The 26,348-nt window shown below is 36.7% G+C and overlaps 2 protein-coding genes across 2 annotated transcripts in view; both read right to left on the bottom strand.

Annotated features, from left to right (window-relative positions):
- Positions 1-25,221, bottom strand: part of mRpL30 (mitochondrial ribosomal protein L30) — a 33,205-nt gene extending 7,984 nt beyond the window's left edge. Inside the window, exons 1-2 of the mRNA XM_067138169.2 lie at positions 24,952-25,221; positions 24,732-24,858 (exon numbers count right to left, since the gene is read on the bottom strand). Coding sequence (XP_066994270.1) covers positions 24,732-24,858; positions 24,952-25,055 — 231 coding nt within the window. The 5' untranslated portion in view covers positions 25,056-25,221. The remainder of the gene's footprint in view (positions 1-24,731; positions 24,859-24,951) is intronic.
- Positions 1,790-12,840, bottom strand: MESR6 (misexpression suppressor of ras 6). Its single transcript, XM_067138649.2, has 2 exons — positions 11,698-12,840; positions 1,790-2,316 (listed from the first exon to the last, which is right to left on the bottom strand). Exons 1-2 carry the CDS (start codon positions 12,838-12,840, stop codon positions 2,290-2,292), a joined length of 1,170 nt encoding a protein of 389 aa, XP_066994750.2. The 3' UTR covers positions 1,790-2,289.
- Positions 25,222-26,348: the final 1,127 nt, after the last annotated feature.

Here is a 26,348-nt window from a genome sequence, read left to right as displayed (position 1 = left end):
CTCCTACATACTTATTTCCTTCTCTTTTCTACAGTTAAAAATATATGGTATACTGGCAAGTAGTTGGAAGATAAACTTTAGAGAAAATAAAGTAGCATGTTCAAAAAACATCCAAACTGTAATCAATTAATATAAACACCCAGTCCCCAAGCCAAGGGAATTGTTTAAGATAAAAATTCCTTAACCTGGCCAGGAATCAATCCAAAGACCTACAGGACCAAAGGTCAAGGCGCTCACCTCTCAGCCATGGAGCCAGACTAAGGCAAAAAAGTCCTGATATTTTATCTACAATGGTCATCTATCTAGGATAGAGATTAGGAATTAGTACAGTGCCATAGAGCTTAAGAAATGCTTCCAGTAATTTTTCTGAAGTGTGAAAGAACATGGGACTAAACAATTTATGACTATTTTGTCAAGGTAGAAAGGGAGTATGGTTATAGTGGTAGGTAACGTAAAATAAACTGGCTTTGCAACTAAATTAAAAATGTATTCATTATCACTGTTCATAAAGGGAAATGAAGTAGGGCCTACATGGAATAGTTACCACTCCACTTCATTGTTAAACCTAAGACAAGGAGTTTCAAAGCATTTTTTGCTGATTAGAGTAAAATGACTGGATACTGTACATTACTTTTAACTGACTAGCCAAAGGCTTCAAAATTTGTGACTGGCTAAAATGGGAAAACTGGCATATAAAAGGACATCTATAGTCCATTTCAAGCCGGAAGCTGTTTCAGTAGGAATAGTTTTACTGAAGTAAAAACATTTTGACCTGGTGCAAGTGATATTTAACATGTTGAAAATTTCCATGGAGTGCAACGTATTGAGTGGGTGGGATACCAATATAGCAACCCCTTGGATGGACAATTCGAAGTAAAATCTCAAGGCCAAAACACTTCCCATCTGACAGACTATAGAGGTTGTGTTATGAGATGGGTTTAGATAAACTAATTGTAACTGATGCTTAGAATAATAACTGTACAAACTTTGTGGCCTTTCTTTCACAAGTACAAAATGGCTAATATTTTTGGGATATTTGATACTTTTGATCTAAATTCAGGCACAAGAACAAAAGTTTTTGGAGGACAGAAACATTCATACAACTGATCTACAATCAAACTTAGTAGTTACATAATGGCTTGTAATTAATACAGTAACCGTAATTTACAGAAAAGCTTCATTCTACTTTAAGCTGCTAACCATCTGCTAAATAAGTGTAGAAATATCAGTAATTTTTAAGGAAAAAAAAAATTTAAATTTAATGACAAAAATCTTAACTCTATAAACCTTTGATAAAGAGTCAAAAATTCATATTCACATATATGCAAAACAGTACAAAAACAATTATATAGCAAGATTCATCTATGTACTGTAGCATGAATACACTGAAAAATATTTAGTAAATGAAAAAAAAAATATTTACTTAGGCCTAATGGTTTCCTAACTTCTCCAGGTTGTCTTAACCTATTAATTTCTCTAATTTGTTTATATAGAGAAAATTCACATGCTTAATACCCAGTTGTGATTGACAGTTTTTAATTTTAAAACTCAAGGAATAAACCCTTGTATTCTAAAAAACTTGTATTAAAAATTGTTTAAGTTCATACAAATCCCTTCACGAGAGCACTTTCTACAAGAGGGTTCTTGCAGTTCTGACTAACAGTGCCATTTTATATAACATGAAGAAATACCAAGTCTTGAACAAACTGCAAAGCTCTTCATAGGTCTCAGCTTTTAAAGCAACTTACTGACAAAGCAAATAAGGCACCATAAATAATAACACCAATCCTTAGGAACTTGAAAATGTTCATTTATTTATATGTATAGATGACTATACACACATGAATTTTTATTTCAAGCAAATATTTTACAAATAATTCCAACTCTGATTACACTTGTTACACACTCTTCAAATGTAAGAATATCAGACACACATAGATTTAGCATTTTAAAAATATACAAATTATACAAATACAGTATAAACATGCGAGAAGAATATTTAGTATGGTACCATGTAATGCACAGCAATTCACATAAAATCTTGCCAAAAACCATGTAAATGTTTGGTTAAGAGTTGACAGAACATTTCTTGAGAGCTACCCATTGGTTTAGAGCACACAATTACAAATACATAATTCTTTATTCTTTCCGACACCAACTTATTACAGTGTTTATTCTTGTGTAAGTACCACCAATTCCTAGCTTTCTATACTGGTCATTGTTTTTTGTCATCTGCTATTTCACTTACAAAATAATCTCATGTAAATGCCACATCATCTGTTACAATCATTAAGTATAATTCTTTTGGTTATAATCCTCTCAATATGAAGGTTGACTGAGAATGTAAAAACATGGATTTTTAAGTGTAGTCAGTCACACTGCTATAGTTTTAAAACATGACATCTCTTTAAATAAGACATTCATGGTATCAATAGCTGGTTTACATTGAGAAAGTGTGAGTAAAATCCCAGAGTTCATTATATCAAGTTCAAGGCAGAAAAATTGCTTAATTTTGCAGACTTCATATAAAAATCAAAAAACATTTTCACAGCAAGGAGAAATTTCTATTCATTTCTCAAAAGGCCCAAAAAATTTGGTGAGATGTATCCATAGAATGATAATCCCAAATCCATTTCCTAAACTACTGTGAATCTCTGAGAACTTTTCCTTCTCTATTATAATATTTGCAAACTAGACACTGCAAAGTGTAGAGTAAGATGAAAGCCATTTACAGGTAAAGGATGACTGTTTAAAAGGATGACTGAAGATCTGTCAAAAATGGCCTCCTCTATGGTTGTGGATGCCCCTACTCCAATGAAGCTATGGAGTAGAAACAAGCTTCTTGGGGACAGAGACAAAATGAAGAAGAATTGTAATTAAGAGAGAGTTCAACTACCTGAAGACAGCTGTGTACAAAAATGAAGAATTTGGTCAAGTCTCTACTTCTGTTATTTCCTCTTCACACACTGACTTACCACTGTGTTTATACTTGTATAAATGCCTAGGTTACTCATTCCTAGCTTTCTATACTTGTTTTTATTTGTCACTTGTGAATTCCATTTCTATGACTGACTGATATTTACCGGCACCTAAATGAGCTAAACTTAAAAGGAAAAGTCAAACAAAAGATGGATTTAGGTATTCAGTTCAATATAGATTTGAAACTTGGAAGTCATATTGAATATATTGTTAATAAAGCCTATAGAAATTTGGGTTTCATATTTTGAAATTCCTTAAATTTTCAACGTACGACATTTATTTATTTTATACAACTCATTAATAAGACCGAAACTAGAATATGGTTCTATTATCTGGAGTCCTTCAGACACTAAGTACATCAAATTAACTGATAAAGTACAAAAGCAATTCTTAAAGTATGTGTACTGGAAACAGTCACACGAGTAGCCGACATTTCTGTCCTACTCCACAATGTTATCACACTTTGTGTTAAAACTTTGGACAAAGACGTAAAAAGTCCATGATGTTATTTTTGTATAAAATATTGAATAGTAAAATTGATGATGAAGAGTTACTTGGAAGGATACCGTTTTATGTTCCTCGGAAGTCTGGCAGGTTCAAGAATTTGTTTTACATTAAGAAATGCAACACAGAAGCCCATAAGAATTTTCCTCTTAATAAAATTCTGAAACTTTATAATACATTAAATACATATAATTTGGATATCTTTTCCATGAATCAAATCAACTTTGAATTGGTGTGTGATACTTTCCTATAATGCACATACTGTTGAATATTATCTCTGTTTTCTGTATATGTTTTATTTCATTCTTCTAGTTGTTCTTTTATTTCTCTTCTATTTGAATTCACAGTTTTCAAATGACCTATAAATTAAACACTTTATTATTTTCTCCTTTTAGAATATTATTTTGCATAATGTGTCATGTGTCATGTTTTAAGATTAAGACTGTATTATTTAACTGTATAACTGAATGTGTTACTTTGTGTTAGGCACCACTGTAAAATAATTATTAATGTAGTAACTATATATTTTTATTGTATTACCAACTTCGTATTGTTTGGGTAGTTCATTGTATTCTTTGTATTGTCTTTTTTTTTTCAGTTAATGTTTAGTTCTGTAACTATTAATTGTACTGTATATTGTGAACATTGTAATTGGGCAAAAAGCCTGTTATGTAAATAAATAAATAAATAAATAAATAAATAAATAAATAAATAAATAAATAATGTGCATTGGAAAAGTTCTTGCTTCTGAGTTCTGAGTTAAAGTTCATTTAAACTAGTACAGATCATCAAATATATCCATCCTTCAATACCATTAGAAATCAATTTCCAGAAGTTTTACAGATCCCTGAAAACATGAATCTGCAAGGCTTGGAAGAAGTGACAATGCTGTGATGCGAGCACAAATGGGGAATGAACTTCATGGACATCTTTTGATCAGTTCTGGATTTTAAAACAAGAAGAATGTCCATCAAATTTTGGAAAGAGTAGTCAGTATATACCATACTTACTCCTACAATTTCTCCCCTGTATATGCTCCACCCCCACCCTAGTTTTTAGGCATTAGCTCAGAAAATTTATTTTGACCAACACAATTTTTCAATTATTATTATTATTATTATTATTATTATTATTATTATTATTTGAGTATTTAAAATGCACTGCCTTCAAGAATGGTGACAGCATATTCTTGGATAAGGATTCAAAATCAACATTTCAACATAAATTATTCCAAAAGTTGTACAAATTAGTCAACGCTGAATGGTAAGTAACAAGGTTTCTTTTTCTGACTGTTGTTAATTCTGGTTTCAAGGATGCTAACTGGCAGCAACATGCATGAAGTATAAAAGCTCATAACAGAGAACTTAAATGTGCATTACCTTGTATACATCTTATCATGAATCTTTCCAAAAATTACCTCATAATTTCCTCTGTTCACATATTTTCTCTGTTTCTGACCGTGAATTTCTTGAAAGAGCAAAAAAGAGGGGAAACTGTGAGTAAATATGGTTGCAATTTTCTACAAATGTGAAAATATTTTCTTCCGGTACAGCCATAGAGGAAAATCCCTTCTTTCAGTAATGACTAAACAATATCTAAGCACAGCTAATGAGTCCTTAAACAATGTATACATCTGAAATATACTAATGGTTTGAGCCATGAATCCCATTAGTCCCTCCCTACGTTTTAGAAACACTTTACAAATAACCCAATAAAAGTAGTTTGATAGAACCATAGCATATAGAAAAGGAAGTGTACGCTCTTCTTCTTCCACCCATAAGACGACTGAAGAGAATGGGGTGCTTCCACAAGCAGCAGCACAATCACCTGAGCTGGCAGAAGATGAGACCTGTCATTAGTGCGCGTTGCATTCGTGTCAAGTTATCGGAATTCATATTGCTCTCCATTGTCACTGTTAAGAGGTTTAGGAAGTTTATATTATTGGTGTATTCAATAGTGCAAGTCATTGTGCTTGAAGACAGCATGTTTCAGCGCGGGAGGTACTGACTGTCGCAATATATCCAGTGTTTCGTACCCGACTGTAGATCTGGACATGACTGATCTTCTTCAGATAGGCATTTCCTTAGACCCTCTACAGAAAGTAGTGTTTTCCTGAAATGGGAGAAGGCTGTCCAAAGAAAAGACAGAAAACTCAATTGTTTTGTCTGTTATATGAGGAAAAATATATAGTATTCCATTTAAAGGAATAATTATTTTATTATTTAAAGCCATTATGAACATGGTATTTATATTGCAATGTTCATTTTTGCGATAACTTCTCAATAAAAGTAGACTCATTTACAGTGAATGGCGAAAGAGAAGAGATATGAAGATAGTGGTGGAAATTAAAACCCAAAGCATTCCCTCATATATTTCCTAATCTGCTCAAATATCTCTCTGCGACAGTTAAGAAACATAACTCCCCTGTGGAGAGAAACAGATGTCTCTATTAAAGGCCCTAATCAGGAAATAAAAGTCAGTGATCAGCCCATATGCTTAGTAGTTAAAGATAGTTCTGATGCCATAAATGCTAAGACTATAATTCACAGGATCATTTCTGTAGTATGCCTTCACTCTCTACTTTATCTAAAGTGGAGTGGTTACTACTATGTAATAAATCTAGGTATATATGTATTGAAGAATCCAAATACAAATAAACTAAATGTCACTAAAGCTAAAATATATTTGCTTGAGAAAAGAAAAACATTTCAGATATAAAATCAAAGAGCAGAAAATTATATTCGATACAATATTAAGGAAATCTCAAGTGAAAAGTAAAAAAGGAATGAGACGCAGTGATAAATTTCTCTTGGATTCTCTTCTTTTAAAAATAAAGTCTTCCAAGAATTACTGGCACTCATTAAACTATGACTTTGCTTTCTGAAGCTCATTTGAGGAAACTGGTAAAGTGCCTTAAATGTTCGAATAACATAAATGATCATATTACTACCGCCATACTACAATTTTTAGTGGAAAGAGGGAGCATGAAAGCCTAGGGATGCTGATATTTGATGAGGTAAAGTGTGGAGAAGAAATTTACATTAATTTGGATTTGTTACAAATTTTGTTGGTTTGGGAATATTTACTTCAGAGGAAAGCAAGTATCAGTTTGCAAATCATGCTCTAGTTTTCATGTTTGTTCTCTTTCTGTACAAGTGGATCCAACCCATAGCAATAAATGTTAGCCGGAATGCCACCTCTAGTGACATAACTGCAAAAATTCTCATTCAGATCATCATACAAGTGGGTGTAAGAATCAATGGTTTCACATCAGTCAGATGGTAGCCAGTAGAATAAAAAATTATGGAAATGCTCAGGAATATCTGGTAACATAAAGAATAAGTGTTCAATTTCTAATCCAGCTGACTAGCAGAAAATTATGAGCATTTTCAAATGCACCACATGTGTATAAGAAATAATTTCCATGACAAAGTACAGGTTAAATACAGTGGTAATATTGATTATTCATTATACAGCAAAGTTTATGAATGTGATACATCTCCCAAATTTGCCAGATTGAAAGGTTGCTATAAACTCACCTCTGGTTCCTAATTCGTTTCAACAAATGAATGCAAGACTGGTATTTCAACATTCAGTAGATCTGTATCTAATGGAATAAAATTCTATTGTAGTATTAATTCAGAAGGTTTAGATGACAGTGAAACAGTAGAAAATTTCACAAGTAATTTAAACTGCCTGATTGACTCATTAAATTCATCCATCTCTAGTCAAGCACTGTATAAAGGATCAAAGGCTCATAACACTTTCGTGAAATGGAAGAATATCCTCAGAGATACTCAAAACACACCTGCTTTGCATAGAACATTGGAGTACTTGAGAGTTACCTTAGAAAGCACTTTAGAAGTGTCAATATTTTTGGGAAAACAATTACAGCTATGTTTTGACAAAAAAATGTAGTCAAGATATCCTAGAACAATTTTGGTATTCTGTGATCACTAAATACTGATGATCAACAACCTACTATGTCTTTCTACATTTACAAGTGTTGCAGTCCATTTACATACCAACTATACTTACTTTAACCTTTGGCAGAAACCATAACGAGGTGAATCACCCGTAACATCTCATGTTAACTATATGCATATTCTTGTAAGAGCAACGGAGTACAAAAATTGTGCAGTGAAAACACTATGTTGAAGATAAAATCAGGGAAAAAAATTATGAATCTTGAAAATGAAATACAAATATCAGACTGGGAAAACAGTTTACCTGTCTTAGAACAGAGTTTTGGCAAAGAATGCTTAGTGTATCATTTAGCCAGATACATAGTGCAAATTATTTCAAAAGTGATGCAGTGTAAACTATGCCTACCTTTCCTGCATGGTAAACCGACTGCTTTGCTAATACTACTAATTACAGATTACGGGTCAGTGTGCATTGGAAAGTGTTCAACAAGAGAACAAGTGCAGATCAACATAAATCAGACCAGAAAGATGGAAACAAGGAGTATGACACAAGTACATGGAGATTTTTCTACTGTAAATAAGGTTGTTGCAGAAAAACTATCATGTGCTAACAGTTTGACTGATTGGAAGGTTTGAATATTATTAAAGCGAAGTCGCTGTTGCATTTGGAATGCTGTAAAGATCATGCGTTGTGTGTGCTACCTAAACTTACATTTCACTGCTTGAAGTGTCAATTCTTCTTTCGAACACAGGAGATACGAAGAGAACGGACTACTTCCAAGACAGCTAAATCATCTTGAAAATACACCAAAGTGTCAAGCTGCTGAAATTGTCTTTAAATGTAAGTTCCATGTATCAGTTTATTACATAGACAAAAGCAATAGTACTGTACATGCCTCTGTTAATTGCACGGCAGTCCATGGTAACTTGTGGAGGGCTTACACTTCCTTTCCTACAGGCTATGATAGAACTAAGACATCTTTCCTACATGTTCTGATTAGTGATTGTATCATAATTTAGAATGAGGGATCCATTTTTCCTTTATAAATTTACAATGTTCACTGTCCTGCTCCTTCTAAACAGAAGCAGAACTCTATATAATATTCTTGTCCTTTCCACTGCATCACACAACAGCCTGAAAATTTCTATCAGTCCAACGGTTTTAATAGATTTTTTTCTATTGAGGTGGATACTGTGATTTTAGGCGGTAAATCAACAAGATTATCAACCTTAAAGTACGGGTTCCCATGCTGTGAGTAAATAAACGATCAGCAGAAGAAATGGGAGGATGAAAGGCATAAAATTAAGAATTCTTAGGCCACACAAAACATAATAGCAAGATTCAAGAGAACAAGTGCAGATCAAAATAAATCAGACCAGAAAGACAGAAACAAGGAGTATGACACATGAACATGGAGATTTTTTCTACTTTTAATAAGTGATTATTATAAAGAAGAGCCCAAAGATACTCAAAGCTAATCTAGCATATTTATGAAGTAATATAAACATTTCATACTTATGGGTGTGTAGTTTGAAGGACAGAAATAACCCTTTCAGACCGTGTATGCACAATTGTGCGGGTTCGTATTTTATTTATCCCTGACAGTATTTGATGTTTTCTCGGTGCTAGACCGGACTACAGTGATTGTGCGGGACACGTGGCACGTATTTCAATTGTTTTTAGTTAGCGTTTGACCGCCAGGGCGAAGGAAGAAGAGTTTAAAAAGCACAGTTGATCGGCGAGATGGCGGGAAGCAGTAGTGCCAAAAGTAAGTATTTATTTATTGCATTTATATTTATCTAGAAGCTTTACTGAATAGCGGAATATATTCAGTGAAGTGTGTACATTGGTCAGTGAACGTAAATTTTGAAGATACATCATCGTATGTGATACGAGGTTTTGAATTTTGATATGCACAATTGTGCGGGCTAGGTCTTCTTACAGACGATGCATAATGGAGTGCTGCGTTGTCACACTAGAGTTCTTGTGATATTGCTTTAGTATAATGTCATTTTTCAAAATAAATCCTGTATGTCGTGATATTGCTTACACGAGCAAACAGAACCAGGTAGTAGTAAGGCCGAAAGTACTCGTTTACATGCCTCATTTATTTTATATTTCAGATTTTGAATCACTGGAAAATGACGAAGGAAAAATTTTTGAATTGCTAGAAGGAAGTGACTCTGAAATTGAAGGTCTTTCGGATGATGATGATGATGATGATGATGATAATTCTGCTGGTCTTCTTGAAAGACCAGAAGTTTTGTGCAATTCTGAAAGTGACAGTGAAGGAGATGAACTGATGCAGTACCATTGCCAAAATTACCAGCACCCACTCTAAATTCTAGACCTTTACTCTGGAGACGGAAGTCTTTTTTTATCGAAACCTACATCGTCACCCTTTAATTACGTGGAAACAGTGGTAAGCACTAGTTTTATTTTTAATTGTATTTTGTAGATTAACAGAAAGTATTCAATGGCCTCAAACGGTTTTTTTCATTTTTTCAGGACCACACAGTCAAGAGGCCATTGGAATATTTCTCAGAATACTTCCCAGATGACTTTTTTGAAACTACTGCCGACTACACCAACAATTACTCATTATCTAAGAATGGAAAAGAATTGAAAACTAGTGCATCCGAAATTAAAAAATTCTTTGGAGTAAATATAGTTATGGGAAATATTCCGTATCCACGAATGAGAATGTATTGGCGTGATGATGTACGATTGGACATTGTGGCATCTGCAATAGCTAGAGACAGGTTTTTCGATCTTAGACAGTGTTTACATTTTGTGGAGACTGTTGCAGTGAATTCTGAAGAAGTTTCAACTAACAGACTGTGGAAGGTGCAACCAATTATTGACACTGTTCATAAGAAATGTCTTGCCATCCCACGTGAATCCAAGTCCTACTCGGTCGATGAACAAATGGTCCCATTTACTGGGCGGTGTAAGCTCAGACAGTATGTGAAGAATAAACCAAGGCCAGTAGGACTAAAGAATTTCGTTATTACTACCTCTTTTGGATTAGTAGTAGACTTCGAAATTTACCAGGGCACAACCACACCATTACCAGAGAGACAATTGGGACTAGGGCCTTCAGTAGTTCTGCAATTAGTACAGACTCTCCCACCTGGTAGTTATGTATATTTTGATCGCTTCTTCACAACCGTGGGACTGATGGATAAGTTGATAGAACTTAATCTGGAAGGTACAGGCACCATCATGCTTAATAGGTTGAAAGGGGTACATTTCAGTCATGATTCAAAGCTTAGACAGGGTGACTATGAAGAATTTTGTAGAAGCGATGAGAAGTTGGTAGCAGTGAAATGGCGAGATAGCAAGTGTGTTACACTTTTGTCAACATGTAGTGGAGCAGAACCAGTGGCAAATGTGAAAAGATGGTCTAAGAAAGAGGGAAAATACAATGAGGTACCATGTCCCTTTGTTGTACATTGTTACAATCCATGTATGGGTGGTGCTGATATTTGTGACCAGCAAATGGAGTGCTACCGTACATGGATAAAAACCAAGAAATGGACCCTCAAGGTATCCCTGCATTTCTTGGACCTCGCCTTGGTAAATGCATGGATGGAATATTGGAAGGATTGCAGAAAGGCTCATATTCCTGCCAAGGATAATTTGGACTTGCTTGGGTTTCGAACAGCTGTCTCAGAAGCCCTAATTGCTGCACCAACCAAAAAAAACGTAGACATTCAACAGAAGATGACTGCTCCAGCGCTGACGCATCGAGAACTAGAGTTGCGAAAATCCCTGCTCTGGACAAGAGACTCGATGGCTATGACCACTGGCCTGTATCTGATGAATTAAAATCGGCAAGGTGCTGCCACCAAAAGGACTGCAAGAGTCGAACTCATACACGATGTACGAAGTGTAACGTGTACTTGTGTTTGAACAAGGATTTTAACTGCTTTAAGTTGTTTCATACTATAAATTAGGTAGAACATTTGAACATGTACTGAGCTGAATTTTTCTGTGTGTGTAATGTGTGAAGTATGTCCTGACACGCACAATTGTGTGGGTCCTTTTTTGTGGATGTTAGTTTTTATTTTGTACAATAAACTATCAATATGTGTATTGAGAAGCATTTTAGTAATTTTTTGACATACAAACAAAAACACACCCCCAGTTTTCTTTCAGGTCTGAAAGGGATAATATAATCAACACAAATACAAAACACAATAAACAGAATAAAGTTATGAGGGATAAATCCTATAGGAGTTACAAATCTAGCATGCACATCAATCATTCTATTTCTTTGTAGACCATAATTAGTTTGACAGGTGAAAATTTCTGCCTTAGAGCCTTAAGGACAGCTTCCTGAATGAATTCCACATCTTCCGGAGGGCAGTAATCATCTTCACTGGATCTGGAAACTGTAATGATTGTAGGGGGTCCTGGCAGAGCCTCAAGAAGTCCTACAAATGAAGAATCTATCATCCATTGTACATGTTCTCGCGAAGTTACATGATGAGGGAGCTCAGTATCATCACATGTGCAGCCAGCATCATGAACTAGCTCCCAGTCTATGAGTTCATCAGGATAGTGAGTTTCTACATCCTGAACAATTCTCTCCACTTCTTTAAGTTGTGGAGTCTCATCCCCACAATAACCTTGCAAAGTACGATTCTTTTGTAAGTGTTTGAATATATTTTCTAATTCAGTAAGTTGAGCTTGCCTTTCTTGCACTGCCTTCTTAACAGTCTCTGGGTTGCTGACATCTTCTGGACAATGGAAATAGTATAGTTCTTTTAATCTAGGAAAGACATTTGCCTTTTCATATAGTATACGGAATGGATTGCGAGTGCTGAAGAAATCCAAATCTATATCCAATATAAAAGGCTCGCCTTCCTGAAGAATATACTTGTGAAACACTGCAGCCAATTCATCAAGATTATCTTTCTTCTCTGGGTGATCAATGAATTCACCCATGGTGAAAACATCCAGTGTCACAGAGCGTTGGTTCTCCAGTTCTTCACTGCTGCAGTATAATGCCTCACTCACAAAATAGGACTCCGTACTGGTAAGTCTTATCTCTCCAGTATTTTTATGTCTTCCAATAAAAAACTGGCTGCCACCATTCTTCATCTGGTTAGCCCAAAATGGCTTTATCCATAGCAAATGAGAGAAGTGCCCAGCATATGCAGCAGGCATCATCCAGTTATCGATACTTAGGCGGCTGAATAACTCATGCTTGTCCCACACAGTATCTGCAGGCATACCTCTTGGAATGAGCATATCTGGATGAGAGTCCAAATGAATCAGGGTGTTTCCCTCCAATGGAAGGTGTTTAGAACCCATACATTGATATATGAAAGGCAACACCTCATTGTGATTTTCAGCCACATATATAGGCAATTCTTTAAAATATTTTCTTCCAGGATTATTGCTGATGGAAAAGGATGCCATTTTTACTTCAAGTGTGGCTAACACTTACTAAGGACTACCTCTGATGAACTCAAATTTAATTTTATGAGTTATTGGATTAGCTGAAAAATAAGGAGTACATAAGAACTATAAGTAATGATAGAACAACTCTACAGAAATTTAAAATGTTCATCAATTACAGGAGTGAAGGAGGAACTTCTAACAACTTTCTCAGCTAGGCTTCAGGGAAGGTGAGCTAACTTTTGATTAACCAACAGTAATACTATAGTTAAAATTATGTTAATATTGTGAGAGCTGTTTGAAAAGGTGAAGGACCAAACAAAATTACTGCTCTGAAGTCATATCCCTTCTTATTCCTTATCCAAATAACATTGTAACAGCATTATATTAACACTGAGTTTCAATTCCTAGAGGCCTTCAAAACACACCTCAATTGCAATACTTCATATAATGGACAAAATCAATCAATCAATCAATCAATCAATCAATCAATCAATCAATCAACACTGATCTGCATTTAGATCTTTTTCTTTTGGTGAAACTTACAACATGACTTTTCACCCTGTTTACCATCATTCCATTGTCTGCTCTCCATCTCACAACACTGTCAAGGACCTTTTGCAGTTGCTCACAATCCTGTATCTTATTTTCTCCATGCATACAGTACTTTCCCTGCATGCCTCACAACGGAGTCCTCCATGACCAGAGCCTCAATTCTACCCACCTCATTAGATCCCCTCCCATCCTGGTCTCCCCAACTTCCCTGATGGCTGCAGTACCCACTTATTCCTCCCTTTCATGACCCTGTTCCACATCCCTTCCACTTACAAATGTCTTATGTTGTGAGAAGAGATAGAATTATGATTGAATCCAACTCTGTGAATAAAGTGATTTTACAACTTGTCCACATCTTGGCCACTAAAATTATGTGTCAATGATAATAGACAACTTGGCCTTTGGACTTGATTCATTTGGACATAGCCTTTTTAATATATATTCTGCACTCTTTGTCCAAAAGACAAGGATAGTATATTCCAAAGAAGCAGAGCAAGTTGAAAAAACAGTCAATCAGGATTTCTTCGGTATCCCAAAAAACTAAATCCCAAGTGATTCTAGCAGGAGTGTATTATAATACTGTATTTCCACTATTTTAACTGTTTCATTTCTGGTGAACACTACCATATTCAGGTTTCAATCATTGGCTGGATTTACTAATGTTGAAAGTTTATTTTGAGTAGAATACAGTCATGAAATTGAAATATTTGTTGGATTTACTGAGAAGTACAGTCAAATATCTCAGACTAACAGAAAAAAATTAGTATTCAAGCTCTTAGGCCCTTTCAATCGTAAAGTTACGACCGTTTGGTCCTAGTGTGGGAGGGGGCTCATCAGTTGAATTGCTAAACCTTTCCAAGATGCTGGCAGCTAATATACCATTGAGATACCACTGAAAGCCTTTATACAACCACGGTGCACTAGGGAAGATATGTACCTCCACTTGTATAAAATGCCTATCTTGGGCTTGTGTTTTAAAAATTTAAGTTTCCAGAAGAAAACCATAATTTAATTTCATCAATTACAAATTGGTTTCCTTTTGGGAACTGAAATTTTGATACAATGCAAACCTCAGTTAAGTTGCTGGTTATTTCCTGTGCTGTGTCTGGGTGAGTAGGTGATGCAATAGCCATGGTTTCTGAATTTTTTTGTACACTGCAGATTTTTAATGTATAAATCTTCTGGGAGAGTGAGAAAAGAATTCTGCAAACAATTTCCTGGAGCATAAGTACCAAATGATTATGAAATTTAGAAAATAGTGAATAAATTCAAAACTGTGGGTCTTAAGTGACAAAAAAATATTCAGGATATTTGTGAAAGACCTGAGCGATCCTCCAAAAATAAGGGAACTGGCTCAGCAAAGTGATGTTACGATAATCATTACAGTAAATGTTGAAAATGTTCCTCTCAGCCTGAAGACAAGCACTGTAGCGTTTGTTGATATTCCGGTTCACTCTCAGTAATACAGCCTTGTACATCTTCAAAATTTCAGTGTGAATTGCATTTTTGTAATATTACAGTAAATATTACAACATTATTCATGTTAAGTTCTAGTCTAACCATTTCTGATGAAGTAGCACACACTGATCTATCCCAGAAGCATAGCTGAGAAGCTGGAAGACATCTATGAGTATGATTTACTTTATAGGGCTCAATTTCTTTCCATATTCAATAAGGTTTAGTTCACATACACTATAAAGTAGATAGATAGATAGATAGATGTCTTTATTGGTGTAGTTAAGGCCGTCAGGCCTTCTCTTACACCATAGTTCATTTTCAATCAAGCCAAGTTATGCAAACATAAGCTAATATATTTAGAAAAGGGAGCAAAATAAGAAATATACAATGAGAAGAGTAGCCTAGCCTCTAATTTCTTTAACGAGTAATATCTAAATATTATTCAGCTGGTAGACCATGTATTGATTGAAATCAGAATTACAGCATATGGTTTCTTTAGCTGTTAATTCATAAACTGGTCTGTGAAACATAAAAATTTCATTCCAAAAATAATTTATATTCTTTCTTGCAAGGAAACTTGTGATCTTCAACATAATCTGATTTTGGTGGATTGTCGTTTGGGTAAGTCCATAGACCAGTTTGATGCAGCCACATCCTGTGCTAACCTCTCCAACTCTATATTTCTACTGATACTACATCTACTCTAATCTGCTTGTCTATATTCATGTCTGTGACCTCCATCTACCATTCTTATCCTGTACACTTCCATCAGAAACCAACTGAACAAGTCCTGAGTATCTCAAGATATGCTCAACTGTACGAATTTTTCTCTTCTTCTAATCAAATTTCAGCTAATACCGTATTTCTCTGAATCCAAGACGACGATTCTTTCTCAGAATCTCATGTAAAAATCAAGGGTCGTCTTGCATTCGCGACCTAACAGTAAAGCCCCCTGCACACGGGGACAGTAGTGATGGCCAGTACTAGCGGCTAGAAGTGGTAGCCAGTAAAATGGCCGGGCTTTATGCTTACACACGAGGACAGTAACGGCTTCCACTTTAATGTTCTAGTGGCAGCCAGTAGCTAGTTTTTGTGTGGAAGTGGTGAGTGCAACATTGTCAGAGGATGTGTGAGAATATGGAGGAGGTTGATGAAGAGTAAGAGGAAGCTACTGATGAGGTTGTAAGTGATATTGTACATTGTTTCAGCGAAGAGCTTCAAGAAATATTAAGCGAAAATAGGGTATGTAAATGCCATCAGTGCCTGCTCCACTTCCTTTTGATTCACTCACTTTCAGGAATTCATCTCTGTGGGTGGCCTTCATAGCCTTTATACGGGCTCTCAAAAAACTCAAATCGGGAACTGCGACCCCTAGTTCTCTTAATTCACCCTTTAACTTTATCACTGAACTCTCCCTCCTCATAGTTTATATAAGTTCTTAAAAATGTACTGATTTTACACTAGCAGTTGGTTTTGTCTTTGCTTCTTCAGACTGTGAACACATTTTGCAACGAAAGTAAATATGTAAGGTGAATCACAAAAGTAGTTCTTCATCCCTCAACAGAGTCCAGCGCTCTACTGGCAGCCTTTCTACCTTTTAAGATACGTCCAATAATGGCTGTCACTAGGTCATGTGACCCTGTTACTGGCCCTCTGGTGTCCAGTAAACTCAAACATGCCTAAGTTTAGTGGCCACGGGGAGCTAACTGGACATTGAAGTGAAAGTACCCCTGCACACGGGGACAGTAGAGGAATAATTACTAGTGGCCAGTGCTGCCCGTCACTACTGTCCCCGCATTCAGGGGGCTTAAATTAACACCACTAGTAGCTACCACAGTAACCACCCTGCTTCTTTTCACCCACCGTGCACGTGCACATAAAACTCTTTGAAAATCAATGTCCGCCTCTTTATTATAAATCGCTAGCCGCAGCAACTGGCTATACAGTGCCTCTGTGTAATGTCACTGGATCTCAGGAAATAGTGAAGAGAGAATGCAATTCTATTAGCCTCTACAAAACAGTTTCTCAAATCCACAGAGTGGCATCAAAACATGCGAGCCTTGGAATTCTTAGAAAAGCCACGGCTACTCAGTGGCAGAGTTATAACGCGTCCACTGTACCTGACGCGTAAAATCAAGTTTTATAGACAGCAGGAGTATTTTCGAGATGGATCATCGTATTGTAAAGATACGTGGAACAGGTATTGCCGGCAAATTTTCAACGGGTTCTCGTTGATATGATGCCAACTGTAAGTTAATGATTATTAAACCCGCAGAAATAAAGAATAATTGTGCAGCTGCAAAAATTATAGCATAACTAAACCCAATGTTTGGCGTTGGCATGAAGACAAGGATAGTCTAATAATGTGTACTGTACAAGAAAGGCATTCATATAATTTTACAAAGCACTTTTTAAGTCTGATTTAAATTTTTGGAAGGAAAAAGTGGGGGTCGTCTTGCATTCAGAAAAATACAATAATTGCTTTTCTCTCACCAACCTGATCCAGTAACTCATCATCTGTGTTCTAATAATGAAATCTACTTTAGTGTTCTTCTGTAACACCACTTCTCCAAGGTTTTTATTCTTTTTCTGGACAATTTATTGCCCAAATTTCACTTAAACCAATGTTAATCGAAGTCTTCAGGAACATCTTGTGCAACACTGTAGTTGTAGACTGCATCTTGTACTGGCATTATTATTTGTACAAAACTAGCATGTATAGCCATGTTTCTTAAAATCAATTTTAAAGAATTAACCTGCAAGAGTTTTTTACATTTTATTACATTCTACACATAAAAAATGATCTCTTGGTAAAAATTATATCAAAAGAAACGTACAGTTACATTTCAGGCTCCAAAGTGAAAATTCTGAAACAATTTAAGATGCAAGCAAAGTCAAACCTTTGCATAATTTTGTTAAACATTTATCACCAAAACTTCTGCCTTGCTCTTTGAAGATCCAATCCTGTTTTTATCCTACTTTATTCAGCCACGCCTATTTTTAAAACATAATCATAGCATCTGTCACAGTGCCATCATGTTTTGCATTAACTTGACTTATCCAAAGATTTAAGGCATCCTCTGATTCTTTGTGTTTTGGAGATCTAACACTTGTCATGAAAGTGGATGAAAGTGGCTTTTTCTGTAAGCCACGTATCTTTTTCATTAACATTTCATTAACAACTTGGCAGATTCGATCCTGGTTCAGTCCGGTGGTATCTGAAGGTTCTCAAATACGTCAGCCTCGTGTCGGTAAGATTTACTGGCACGTAAAAGAACTCCTGTGGGACTAAATTCCAGCACCTTGGCGTCTCTGAAAACTGTAAAAGTAGCTAGTGGGACGTAAAGCAAATAACATTATTTATTACAGGAGTGGTGTCCAAACTATGGCACAAAACCGTTCCCTGGAAATCGTGGGGTTTCTTCGATTCAATTAAAAATCTACTCACAGGGATCGCCTGAAAATTGATAGATTTGCGCTTGTATCCATTGTGTGGGACAAATTTATATCTATGTGTACTATTTGTTACAGACCAGGTGAGAACATTACCGTGGATGAACAGCTCTTTCCATTGCAAGCTAGATGCCTATTTATGCAATATATGGCCAATAAACTAGACAAGTTTGGTATTAAACTTTAGTTGGCTGTGAATGTGAAGCCAAGTACAGTAGAACCTTGGATTGCGAGCATAATTCGTTCCGGCTACATGCTTGTAATCCAAAGCGCTCGTACATCAAAGCAAGTTTTCCCATAAGAAACAATTGAAACGCGGATGATTCGTCCACAGCACAAAAATATTTATTTGCATACCATTTCTAAAACAAAATATAACAAAACAAATTAAAGTGCGCTTTTCCTTACAATAGAATCATTGTTGGTGTGAGGGAGACGAGAGATGATATGAGAAGAGTTACTGTGTAGCACGAATTTCACTAACGGATTCACTGCTATCTGTTGGCTCACTGAAATTGTTTTCGTTTCGTGCATCTTCAATGAGGAACCTGTCCAATGACTTGCTTTTGCCTCTTTTAGAGGATTTCACGAAAATGTGACATTGCACTGTCATAGAACTGATTCATCGCCCGCACTGCTACATCCTTATTCAGGTGGTGTTTTTCTACAACATTTTGCACCGTTTCCCACATTTTGCACTTCTCCCGAATCTCAGTTTAAGTGAGAGATTCCATTGACTTTTCTTCCTTCTCTTCCCCGGATGAGAGCTCTATAACCTCCTCCTATTGTTCGCGATGCAGGTCCATCTGTTCGTTGGTGGTCAGTTCCTGGCTATGTTCTTCCACCAGTTCTTGAATGTCCACGTCATTCACCTCCAGCCCCATAGTCTTCGCTAAGGACACAATTTCATCGGCGGCTTATTGTCACCAACAATCCCCTCAAAGTCACGTCCAAGAACAGTCAGGCCACAGCTTTCCCCAAGAGAAAGTGAGAGTTCTCTTGGTGACTCCATCCCAGGCTTTATCGATCTTCAGACAGTTCACGATGGGGAAAATAATTCTCCCATACTCTCGGAGGGTAAGGTTTGTTCCTTCAGTCACTTCGAAGCATCGCTGAAATAGTGCTTTGGTGTATAGTTTCTTGAAGTTAGAAATAACTTGCTGATCCATAGGCTGGATTAGTGGAGTAGTGCTGGGAGGCAGAAACTTAACCTTAACGAACTTGAATTCCTCCTGTAAGTCGTCCTCGAGTCCTCAAGGCCTGGAGGATGAGCAGGAGCATTGTCCGTAACCAGCAAGATTTTGAGCGGCAGATTATTTTCTGAAAGGTATTTCTTAACTACAGGACCAAAGACCTCGTTCATCCATTCAACAAACGAACAGGAGAGGGGAAAACGTAGGCACACTTGACGCTCGTATTGCAGAACCTCACTCGCTAATCAAGTTACAATTTATTTAAAATGTTTGCTCGTTTTACAAAACACTCGTAGACCAAGTTACTCGCTTTCCGAGGTTTCACTGTATGTTGTAAATGGTTTTCCCTATCTTGAGAAAGATAAAACACGACCCACCGATCGGACTATAGAAGAACATGTAGTATTGCGTCTTGCTGAGCCTTTTATCAATCGGGGAAGAAATATTACTTGTGACAACTTCTTCACTTCACTGAAACTAACAAAATCATTGAAGAAAGAGAACACAAGTAGGCACACTGAACCATAGCAAGAGAGAAGTTCCTCTCTCTGTGAAGACCAGCAGTGACCCACTCTACAGCACAGTAGTGTACAAAACTGAGGATGCAACTCTCACATCCTACCAAGGTAAAAAGAACAAGAATGTCCTCATTCTCAGTACAGTACATACTGATGTAAGCATTATTGAATAACATCTGAAGAAAAAACCTGAAACAGTCTCTTTCTATAATTCTACCAAATTTGGTGTCAACATAGCAGATCAAATGGACCATAAGTTACATGGTAAAATCGATGAGTCGGCGATGGCCAGTGCAGGTCTTCAACATACTAGATCTCACTGATATAAATGCTTATGCATTGTATAAGGCAATAGCCGGCAAGCAAATACTGAGAAGGATATTCCTGAGACAGCTGGCAACTGATCTAGTGCATCCTTATGCATCTTCTTAGATTAGTAAGCCTCTGAACACCACTGTCACTGTCAGTTGCAACAATGAGACCCTAGTTTCCGAAGAAAGTTCACATCACAGACAGTGTTATGTCACAGTGTGCAAAGGAAAGATGTGCACTGTGTAGAAAACTGGTCTGTGGTAAGTGCACTTCAAAGCTACCCAAGCAAAGTGTGTGTGTGTGTGTGTACAGTACGACAAGTGAGTTGAAAAGCAGAAAGTGACATTCATGCAGATATGTATATAATGTAAGCTGAAGTGTGTAAGAAGAACATTCTGCCTTACTAGACATTATCGGTTTGCCCTTCCAGCGAGCATCTTCCAAAGTTGCCCATTCAAAAAGATTTTGTTGTTCACGACACATTCCCAATTCCATCCTCTTCTCTCCACGTCTTCCCTCAGTTGGTCCATCCATATTCTTCTTGGTCTTCCAGCTGGTCTTCTACCTGTTATTCTCTTTTCCAAATAAGCACATGGTAACCTTGAGCTAATCATTCGTTTAACATGCCAAACCATTTAAGTCTAGATGACCTAAGTCTTTCCTCCAATTCATTTAGACCTAGGTCAGATCAGATCTAATCATGTTTCACGTGATCAAGTCATGTCTTTTGGAGTGCAGATCTAAGAAATTTCATTTCACAGGCTTGAATCCTACTACAATCGTTTGATGTTAGTGTGTAGGTTTCCAGAGAATATGTAAGGATGGGAATGAAATATGACTTGTACAGGGTCATTTTTGTTCTTCATGGGACCTTCTCATCCCATACTGTAGTAGGTGTCTAACGATACTGTAAAAGTTAGAGCCTTTGGTTACTCTATTTGTTATTTCTATCTCAGCTCTATTATTACTAGCCATTACGCTTCCTATTTATCTGAATTGGTGTACTACTTCAACTTCGTGGTCCTGTATTTTTAAGTTGCATTCTGTATTTTGTCTGCTGATTTTCAATGCTACTGTTTTTGATGGGTTCAATTTCATTCCATAATCATCAAACTTCTTACGCCATGTATTCAGATTATTTTGCACTCCCTCCTCTGTTTCATTTCATATTGCCACATCGTCTGCAAACACCAGAGCCTGAAGAACTTATTACATTTTCCTTTTAGTTCTTTTAAAATGGTATCCATAACTGCTATGAATAGAAGAGGTGATAAGGCACTTCTCTGTTGTACTCCTTTGGTTGTATTGAACCATTCAGAGTGACAATCTCCAATGCTGACACAGCTTTTGCAATTAGTATATAGCATTTGGATCTTCCTAATAAGGTACTCCAGTACACCAAGTTTTCTAAGACTTTTCCAAATAGTTGATCTAAGAACATTATCAGATGCCTTTTCAAGGTCCATAACACAATAATGAGGTCTTTTCCTCTTTCCCGGTGTTTCTCTGCCAACATCCTCAAAGCAAATATCAGATCTGTTGTGCTTCTTCCAGCCCTAAAGCCATGTTGTTCCTCTTCTAAGATAAACTCTAGTATATCCCTTACTCTGGCTTCAATTATCTTCTCCATAATTTTAAGGCCGTGTGATAAGAGGGTAATGCCTCTGTAATTTTCACTTTTCCTTCTACTCCCTTTCTTATAGATAGCAACTATCACCCATTTTGTCCAATCTTCAGGTATTTCGTTATCCTTCCATATTGTTCTGAGAACTCTATACAGCCACTGTATTCCTGGCGGACCAACAGCTTTAATCATGTCAGCTGTAACTTCATCAGCTCCTGCTGACTTACCACTTCTCATCCTATGGAGAGCTTGCTCTACTTCTGTCCATGTAATTGGGATATCTTCTTCTATTGTTTTCTATCCTACATCCTCAACAGAGATCTCATTAGGGCCATTTAGGAGCTTGTCAAAATACTGTCCCATTTTATCCGTGATATCTTTCATATCGCAAACTATATTCCCATCTGCCTCCACGGTATGCACTAGCCTTGCGTCTTGGGTGATGTGCTAAGTCTCAACTGACGAGCCTAACTTAGCACACGAGGGCGAAGCGCAGGCAACCAAGAATGAGTTAGCTGGAAAATTGGTAATGTCCAATAACGGACCATTATGTTGGTATTAACAGGTCTTATGGTGACGATGGGATAGAAAAAGCTTAGGAATGGGAAGGAAGCAGTTGTGGCCTTAATTAAGGTACAACCCCAGCATTTGCCTGGTGTGAAAATGGGAAACCACGGAAAACCATCTTCAAGGCTGCCGACAGTGGGGTTCGAACCCATTATCTCCCGGATGCAAGCTCACAGCTGCACGCCCCTAACCGCACGGCCAACTCACCCAGTGTACTATTTATCAATAGGACCTTTAATAACATGAATATTTGATCATTCAATTTTAAGCCTTCTCCTAAACTACCATTGTACTTAGCACGAATAAAATTATTTGTAGCCTGGATTGCAGTGCCTCATTCCCCGACTTAACACCGCAATTTTCATTAAATTCTCTTCAGTCATTTTCTCGTGATGTCCATACACAGACATACAGAGATGACGGAAAACTGCATTTCCTTATTACTGTGGACACGACCGATACAGAAATACCTTTTTTCTATAATTCTGAGCAATATAAGACAAAACTCTTATTTTATGTAGGCCTATATAGGTTTACCAAGAGAGATGTTTGGTAAATTTCCAACTTCACTGAAATCATTTAAGAAAAGACTAGATAGACAACTGATAGGGAATCACTGACCTGACCTACAGCCCTAAATGCAGATCAGAGGCAAATGATTAAATGAACCTATCCAGGGATATCACATTTAAATTGAGTTTGTGTCTTTATCTTTAGTTTATATATGTCATACATCAATAAACAGTGCACAACAGGGACACAAATAATGCAATATTTAGGTTACTATTTTTACCGAAAACACCGAAAGACCATAATGCGATCTTGGGAGTAACAAGTCAAAGCAAGCATTAACTAATGCATCTGTTAGCATCTGCCAAACTTCATTTGGCTAATGCTGGGAAGTATCATATAATAATATCTGCTACATTAAGGTTAACAAAATAATGTTGATGTGAGGAGAGGGAAGTGTGGACAATGTGTAATTTTACTACACTTTCATGACCTAGTTCTATTTAATTAACAGCATGATATGTCATTCTAACATGCAAGAAACTTAAACCAATGTGTTTTACTGGAAATGACTGAGAAATTAATCTGTATCAGCTGAAATAGTTTATTTGGTTATCGTATGACTTTTAATGCCGGGAGTTTCTGAAGATATGTTCAGCTTGCCTTGTGCACATCTTTATATTTGACACCCATGGGTGACATGCATATCTGGGGTATGAGATGATGATGACTGCTTGTTGTTAGAAGTGGCCTAACATCTAGGTCACCAGCCCATGATGATAATGATGATGTAGGAAGAGAGTTAAACCCAGTGTCAGCATACAGCCTACTTTTACTGATTAACAAGGTGTCCACTCTAGGCTTGCAGTCCAATCCAATGGACAAATCACCATCAACAGTATCATATACCCCCACTCCACATCAAAAGTGCAGACACATTTGGAATCGAAGCAATCTAGTGATCACAAATTGTATACCCTGCCAGCCAAAATTCTGGTGGTGATTTTTTTCTTTCACCAACAGAAATTGAACCATCTAACCATGAAGTCAGATCCTGTGGAATCTATTTCTTACTAAACTTGGCTACCAGGGTGGCTATCACCTGAACAAAATGACAGCATATGTGAATGCATGAATGAAGTAAAATGAAAGGTGCCTTTTGCTACAAATATACATATGACAATACTATATTTTGGTCTGCACTGTTTATACGCATAACATGGAGCAAGTTCCTATGAATTCTCATTTGATGTTGCCTCCACTAGGTGTGCTTATATATGACTTTCACAATCACATTCACAAACAGTTGCAAATATGTTTATGTTTCATGCTTTATCTGCTTTTAGGTATAAATGTTGCTCCACACAGTGCAGCTAGAGACTGTTCTGTGGCTGAATAAACCAGCTGTTCTGCAGTTCATTAACATATACTTTCAGGCATGATTATGATTATATACAGCAGGTATGGCAATGAAACATTTGAATGTGACCTTGCATAATGTATAAGAAACTAATAACTGTACTAACAGTAACCTGATCATTGACATTGGTTTGGTCAAGCAATGAATTGGTGAACTGAGAATCATATGCTACCGACTGTAATTTCTGGTGAAACAACATAAATTTCTTAGATGACAGTCATCATTTTAATCTTTAAATCATGATTAACAGGGACTGATGCTATTCAAAAGCTTAATTTCTAAATATATAGCATGATAATTACCTTTCCAATCAAGCCTAACATTTTCAAGATATTTTTCTCCCAATAAGGATTTCCTTTAACCGGTTTAACACGTTGTACTCTGAAAAGTTTGGCTGGTTCATAGGGAGGATCCTTATGATCAGGGAACCTGAAAATGAACAAGAACACGATAAAATTTGCATCGATTCCATAAAATAACAGCTTCTAAACGAATGGAGCTATTCGCCGATCACTTATTTACCTGGGATAATAAGTAAAACCGAAGCATTTGATTCCGTTACCAGTGGAGCAACTTCTGAAAATCAGATTTATGCTTAACATTGGTGAAATTAATTTAGAGGCCATTCCTAGGCCCTGGGTAAAACTAAATTATAATTCTAGTGAAATAAAATAAATTAAAGCCCCGTTAAATAGGACACATTATAACCTCAACGCACAAACCTCCAACCTCTAACTGCGCGCGAGTTGCGAACTTGCTTGCTTTAGAGATGGGCACTATCGACTGATAACTATCGAACTAGTCGATAGTTTAAACTATCGTAATAGTCGACTACTTTAAAAAAACAAGTCGACTGAATTCAGTCGCATTCCCGCCACGCATCTCTCCATAGTGATGGGTCGAACTATATTCTGAGGGAGCTAGCTCATTCGCTCCCGCTCCTAACTGAGAGTCGTTCAAAAGAGTTGACTCTTGGGAGCGGAAAGGTAGGAGCGAGCCAGGAAGTCAGAGGCCGCTCTCCGCTCCAGGTTCGTTCGTTCATTCGTTCATCCGATTTAGGGCAGACGGCTCTTTATGACTTCCGGTCGCTCTTCATGACTTCCGGGAACGAACGATATAGCGCAAATAGTTTATATTTTCCACAACAGATGGCAGCACAACGTCTAGTTCAGAAAGCTTCTCTTGAAATAAAACAAATAAACAAATGCACTCCTGGCAACATTGGCAAATAATCTAACTACAAAGCTTTATATACAGTAACGAAGAAATGATTAACAAATATGCAGTATTAATGGATAACATCTAATATTGCTTTGCCCATGTTCCTTTCTTCTTAAAATGATGCTTTTCAAGACTGAATGCACCATGACGAGACGTATGTTCATGATATTGGCAATACTTACACGTTAATAAATAATTGTTTAAGAATATAATGGGATGTAAGTTACTATAGTATACACTAAGCCATGAGTTTTTTTATTCAGAAACGCCAAAAATAGCGTGATTTTACATCTTCTAGATTAATCATGACTCCCGTTTTTATTTGAAGGAGCGAGATGGTGCGAGATAGTTCACCTTTTACACAACAGATGGCAACACAATGTACTGTTTGGTACGCTACTCTTGGAATAAAACAAATGTACATCGCTGCCAACATTCGCAATTAATCCAATGATAAAGTTTTATACACAGTAACGGAGAAACGTATCACAAATACACAGTGTTGATTGATAACATCTAATATTACTTTGCCTAAGTTCCATTCTCCTTAAAATGATGTCTTTCAAGATTGAATGCACCGTACGGGACGTATGTTCGAAATATTGGCAATACTTCCGTTCGACCCCGGCAATCCAGATAAGCATAAGAAGAATATTCCTGTGCACGTAGTTTACATTTCACTCAAAAGATGCCATCAG

Source organism: Anabrus simplex, chromosome 1 (genome assembly GCF_040414725.1).
Source record: "Anabrus simplex isolate iqAnaSimp1 chromosome 1, ASM4041472v1, whole genome shotgun sequence".
Classification (NCBI taxonomy): domain Eukaryota; kingdom Metazoa; phylum Arthropoda; class Insecta; order Orthoptera; family Tettigoniidae; genus Anabrus; species Anabrus simplex.
The sequence above is the reverse complement of the archived record's forward strand: the minus strand, read 5'-3'. Positions and strand labels throughout refer to the sequence as shown.